The sequence below is a fragment of the Octopus bimaculoides genome, chromosome 4 (genome assembly GCF_001194135.2).
Source record: "Octopus bimaculoides isolate UCB-OBI-ISO-001 chromosome 4, ASM119413v2, whole genome shotgun sequence".
NCBI classification, from domain to species: Eukaryota; Metazoa; Mollusca; class Cephalopoda; order Octopoda; family Octopodidae; genus Octopus; species Octopus bimaculoides.
In genome coordinates, this window is record NC_068984.1 from 23,617,294 (window position 1) to 23,623,293 (window position 6,000).

General features: G+C 35.3%; 1 protein-coding gene across 2 annotated transcripts in view; it reads right to left on the reverse strand.

Annotated features, from left to right (window-relative positions):
• The window catches only part of LOC106882806 (nucleosome-remodeling factor subunit BPTF), a 66,721-nt gene that overhangs the window by 14,495 nt on the left and 46,226 nt on the right, over positions 1-6,000 (reverse strand). For both annotated transcript variants that reach the window (XM_052966950.1, XM_052966951.1), the window contains exons 11-13: positions 1,467-1,605; positions 772-1,115; positions 281-484 (exon numbers count right to left, since the gene is read on the reverse strand). In XM_052966950.1, coding sequence (XP_052822910.1) covers positions 281-484; positions 772-1,115; positions 1,467-1,605 — 687 coding nt within the window. The remainder of the gene's footprint in view (positions 1-280; positions 485-771; positions 1,116-1,466; positions 1,606-6,000) is intronic.

Consider the following 6,000-nt stretch of genomic DNA (forward strand, 5'->3'; position numbering starts at 1 on the left):
CCAGTCCAAGAATCAAAACCACAATCTTACGATCATGAGTCTAACCCCTGACCACTAAGCCACATGCCTCTACACACACACACACACACCCACATATCAAATAGTGTGTTGGTTAGACTGATTATTACTTCACACCTTAGAGTCTCATGCAACTGACTAATGGCAAACATACATATATAACATAAAACAACGGATTATTTTGATTAAATAGGATACTTGCGACAGTAATATATATAAAAGAGTGGTATCAACTTGAAGTAATAATAAAATGAGAAATTACCTCGAGTGGCCTGTAACTGTCCTGGAGAAATAAGCCGAGCTGTGGCTCCACTAGCTGTGGAAACCACAGTACCTGGTTTAGGTGCAAGAGTAACATTAGTTGTAGGGCGAAGTGTAATTGTGGTACCTGGTAACTGAACCTTCACACCTGGCCGGATGGCACTGGCAGTAGTAGCTGACAAACTGTTCGACAGAGCAGCAGCAGCTGAAATAATGAAATATTTATAGTGTAAACTTGTGTGTTTTAAATAGGTAAAAGCATGCATAAATAAGGCACAGAGAAGCTTGAAAAGTAGTGAATAAACTAAGAAGAATTGAATTCATGCAAATACTTTTATCAATTTGTTTGATGCCTGACTATTCTCTCTCTCCCATGCACTCACACACACACAATCAGTAACTTCATTATCTTAAGTAAAAGCAAGCTAACGAACAAATAAATAAACAGAACGATACATTTTTAATGTAAAAAAAAAAATCCAGAAAGCTTACCTGGGGAAGCAAGGATTGTTTTTGGTTGCACTTGAACTCTCTTTATTACAGCAGGTGTTGTTATTATAGTTGGTGTATTTGAAGATTTCTGTGCAGATGAACTGTTTACACCCAAAGCAAGTGACACCACAGAACCTCCAGAGCTGGTGGCATTGGCCTTGCCAGCTTCCTGCAAGAGCCTTTTCTGTTGAAGATTCAAACGCTGCTGTTTGAGCTGCATTTCCATTTGAGCTTTGATTTGAGCAGCATTTTGAGGTAACCCACTGCTTGAAGGAGAACTACTTGCACCAACACTAGATTGCTGACTAGTTTTTTCTTGTAATGCTGCTCGCTGTTTTTCCAACCTGAAAAGATAATCAAAGTTTATCATTCAAATCAAAATCGGGTGTAATTATATATATTTCGAATTCTAGATCTTGTTACTACTTTGACAATTTATGTCAATTTTACTACTTTAGTCAGAGTCATTCAATTATCATCTCTCTTGATTCAACATTACATATAATTCCTTCAAAATATTTACATAATGAAATATATAAAATATATCAAATATTCAAAGCAGTAAATAAATTTTATACACCAACTGAAATACTTAAAGAGCAAAAAAATCTCAAAGAGCAAAAAAATAATAATAGAGTTTTAGGACTGTGGGAAGATGAATGCACGAAACCAAACAAGTAGAAAGTTTAAATTACTTTTCTCCAAACTGCTTGATTTCCCATAATTCTAATTGTTCTTCTGGTGTCCAGGTTTCTGTAACACTTGGTTCAGTTTGTTTTGGAGACTCTGCTCGCTTACGTTCACGCAATCCACTTCGCTGGGGAGTGTATTTCTCTGAAAGAGACAAGAAATTTTCTTGCATAAAAAAAAACCTACCTAACTGAAAAAAAAATTAACAGACTAACAAAAACAAAGGAAAAAGTTTTCCTAAATATCCAAAGATGAAATAAAGAAAGTAAATTATAATAAATCTTATCTCTTTTATTACAAGAAATCTTATCTCTTGACAGTACACTAACATAAACAGTAGTATATTGAACTAAAGGCTACACAATCATTAAACAGTCATTCCCATTGGAATCAACTTTGTTTTGCATGCTTCCCAGGCTTAGTAAAATAAATGTCAGACATACTGGATGTGGGTTCATTCAACCACATTATACTCCCTTAAAAATGTCTAGCCTTGTACAAATTTAAGAATTATTATTCTCCTTATATTGATTGTTGTTGTTAGTGTTATAAAATAGCAGAACCAGTAGAGCATCAGATTATGCTTAGACTCCATTAAGATTGCCTTTCATCCATCAAAGGCTGATAAAATAAATGCTAGTTTCTCCCCAGAACTTGTAGCTGTGTACCTACATGAGAAATAAGAATTATTATATTTGCTCTCCATCCCTCCAGTGTTTATAATGTGTCTAATCAGTAAAAATAAATATTCAAACAACTCTATTCTAAAAATTATCTGTGTGTCAAGTCAAACAGTCAGCATAATTTGAAAGAAGGTGATAAGGAACTAGAAAAAACATAGTTTCATTTAGAGGATGCCCTCACACTCCCAATGTAAATTTTGTCTTTTTATTCTTTAATGATAAACATTATTATAATAATATATAAACATTATAATAAAATATAAAAGGAGTCTCTGAACTTGTATAAAAGTTTTATACTTAAAAACAAACAAACAAAAACACCATTATTAATGATTTCTTACACAGACAGAAGACCTCAGATTAAATAGTAGAAAGATTTTAATATTTATTTTTTTCTGCTCTAGGCACAAGGCTGAAATTTTGGGGAAGGAGGCCAGTCAATGAGACCAACTCCAGTACTCAACTGTTACTTAATTTATCGACCCCCAAAAGGATGAAAGGCAATGTCAACCACAGCGGAATTTGAACTCAGAACGTAAAGACAGATGAAATACCATTTACCATTTTGCCTGGCATGCAAACGTTTCTACCAATTCACTGCCTTAAGATTTTAATATTTATTAAAATTCTCAGGAATTACACTATTATGATAAAATATAAAAGGAGTCTCTGAACTTGTATAAAAGTTTTATACTTAAAAACAAACAAACAAAAACCACTATTATTAATGATTTTTTACAAAGACAGAAAACCTCAGATTAAATGGTAACAAGATTATTTTTCCCAATCAGATGTTACTGAACCATTATAAATTTTATCAAATTTTCAGTAAGTCTGACAAAGATCAAGTAAGTGTCTTGCCAAGCTGTAGCATACATTAAACTCAAACTCTTACAGTCAATAGTTTTGCATTTTAACCTGTTACTAATAATTTATCAGTAACTCTTAAGTTAACTTTATTTCATATACTGTTATGTACATCTATGGCAGACATGTGTCATTCTTTCAAAATATACCAGATCTATTTGATCAATGTTAATTCTCATCTTAGCTTGTTAAAAGAAAACATTATGCAACAATGTCATAAAGTAAATCCTTTCACAGAGTCCCCAGCTCAACTGGATCAGTACTTAATTTTGCTTTTTGTACCATTAAGCCAATGAAAGACAACTCTCTCCTTGGATATATGACAGTCTATTGTAGATAATTTTTTTTCACTGAGAACTTAAACTCAGGAACAAACACATACACACACACATATATACGGCGAGCTGGCAGAAACTTTAGCACGCCGGGCGAAATGCTTAGCGGTATTTCGTCTGCCGCTACGTTCTGAGTTCAAATTCCGCCTAGGTTGACTTTGCCTTTCATCCTTTCGGGGTCGATTAAATATATACATGACAGGCTTCTTACAGTTTCTGTCTACCAAACCCACTCACAAGGCTTTGGTCAGCCCAAGGCTGTAGTAGAAGATACTTGCCCAAGATACTCTGCAACAGGATCAAGCCCAGAACCATGCAGTTGGGAAGGTTGCTAATATTCCATACATAAACCTAAAACATTATGCAGTTTCATTCCAATTGTAGAATCTTACATCATGATCTGAGTCAAACAAAATGGCTTTTAAAGTTACAAAGTGCCTCCAATCACAAACCAGTTTTATTACATCTAACCCCATCTTCAACCATCTGTCACTCTCCCTCACACTCTTGTGAAACTATACCCACTTTTCCCAACCATCCTAATCCACTGTCCGTATCCTTTCTTATGCTCTCTTTTTTGTGCTTTAAGAGTTTGTTCATGCACCCTATCACTCCCATCTTATCTGCTCCCCAGCTACTTGCACACTCCCTTATAAAATGCAGGGTAGCATGTATCTTCTCTATAGCAAGATGTTTCCACTTTTCTGTCTATCAAACTTTAACCTCTCAACACCTGGCATAAATCCATCTCTCCCTTCTCAAATACCCATACACACACTTAGTCAAGAGGGCCTTTTCCATTCCCTGTTCTTTTCCCATCTTGCAAGTTACTTGGCAACCTCGATGCAGCGCTGCAGCTCATCTGATCATGTCAAATTGTTCAACCAATGCCAATATGGAAAAGGACATTAAATAATGAGTACGATCATCATCATCATTGCTATGATTTATTGCTACAGCTGAAAACATTCAGATTAAGCAGTTAAAGAATACAGAATGGCATGATTTCTGGTAGTTTGAAAGCTGTGCTACCGTTGAGCAGTTCCTCCTGAAAATCCTTAGGAAATTTAATCTTACTCATCATAGAAGTACTAATTGTTAACATGGAGTTTATTAGATCATTGTCAGAATATGCTGCTCCACTAGTTTTATGTCAAATTAAAGGACAGTCACTGTTCCAAATAATTCTGAATAAACTATGTCAGCTATCAATTTCCTTGAATCAGACTAAATTTCAAACATACATGAGGTTACCTACATGTACTTTACGGTAGTTGTTCAACCTATTAAAAATAGTAGCTAAATTCACTTCAAACCATATGCTACAAGGTTAAAAAAAGAAGGATACGCTGTAATGATATGAGATGGTCATGACTGGAATGGTTTATTTAAAGATCTACTTCATCAGAATTGTATAGGGATTAAAGAATAATAATTCCATATGCATCTGACTTTAACTGCTGACTTATAAAGGGCAAATGTGTACAGATGGATATTCATTCATCCAATTTACATGTTTTTCCAAGCTAGCATGAGTTTGATGAATATTCATTACTGAAGCATAGTTATTACAGACAGATGCTTTTCCTGCTTCAAACTCTAACCTGGTTGTCAAATATGGACATCAAAAGTGCAGAGTAGGCAGACAATTTGTTGATAGAGAATGATAACAAACTTCACCAATTTTTTGGATTAGTGCAGAAAGTAAACATTTACAGAGACATGCAAATGTGTGTACACACACACACACACACACACGTATATATACGACAGGCTTTGTACAGTTTCCATCTATGAAATTAACTTCAAGGCAGTAGTTGACCCAGGATTACAGAAGACACTTGCACAAAGTGCTATGCAGTGAGACTGTACAATCTCTCTCTCTCTCTCTCTGTTTATTATATCAAAAGTATACAGTCTACCCTGACATTTGCCACTGGCCAGGCTGTTCGTGACTGTTGAATAGAAAAAGGGATTTACATCTTTCATGAAGTTAGGTAGACCTAAAACATGCTTGGATGGGTCGAACACAAATTTAGATATGTAGAGATTATATAAGAAATTAAGATGTATGTATGAGTCAAACACTCCTACTATTTTCTGATTGTATATTGGAACTTTAATTGAAGAGAAAAGTTAAATTTGGAGGAGTGGCCTTGGTTCTTGTTCAAAGCACAAACGCCTAGATGTTAGCTATTGTTGTCTATTGGTGCAAATGGACAGCTCTCACCTGTCACCAACCCTCACATTTTTTATATTCTGAGTTCAAATTCCACTGAGGTCGACTTTGTCTTTCATCCTTTCGGGGTTGATAAAATAAATACCAGTTGAGCACTGGGGTCAATGTAATCGACTTACTCCAGCCCCTGAAATTGCTGGCCTTGTGCCAAAATTTGAAACCAAAATATTTCTTCTTGATCAAACATGTTTCTCATTGCAGAGCAGAAACAAACATCACTTGAATGACAGTGATGCTCATTTACAACACAAGATGTCAAGATAAGGTGTACACACATACATATACAACAAGCATCTTTCAGTTTCCACCTGCCAAATCCACTCACAAGGCTTTGGTCAGCCCAGGGCTATAGTAGAAGACACCTGCTCCAGATGCCATGCAGTGGGACTATACGCGAAACTACATGAATATATAT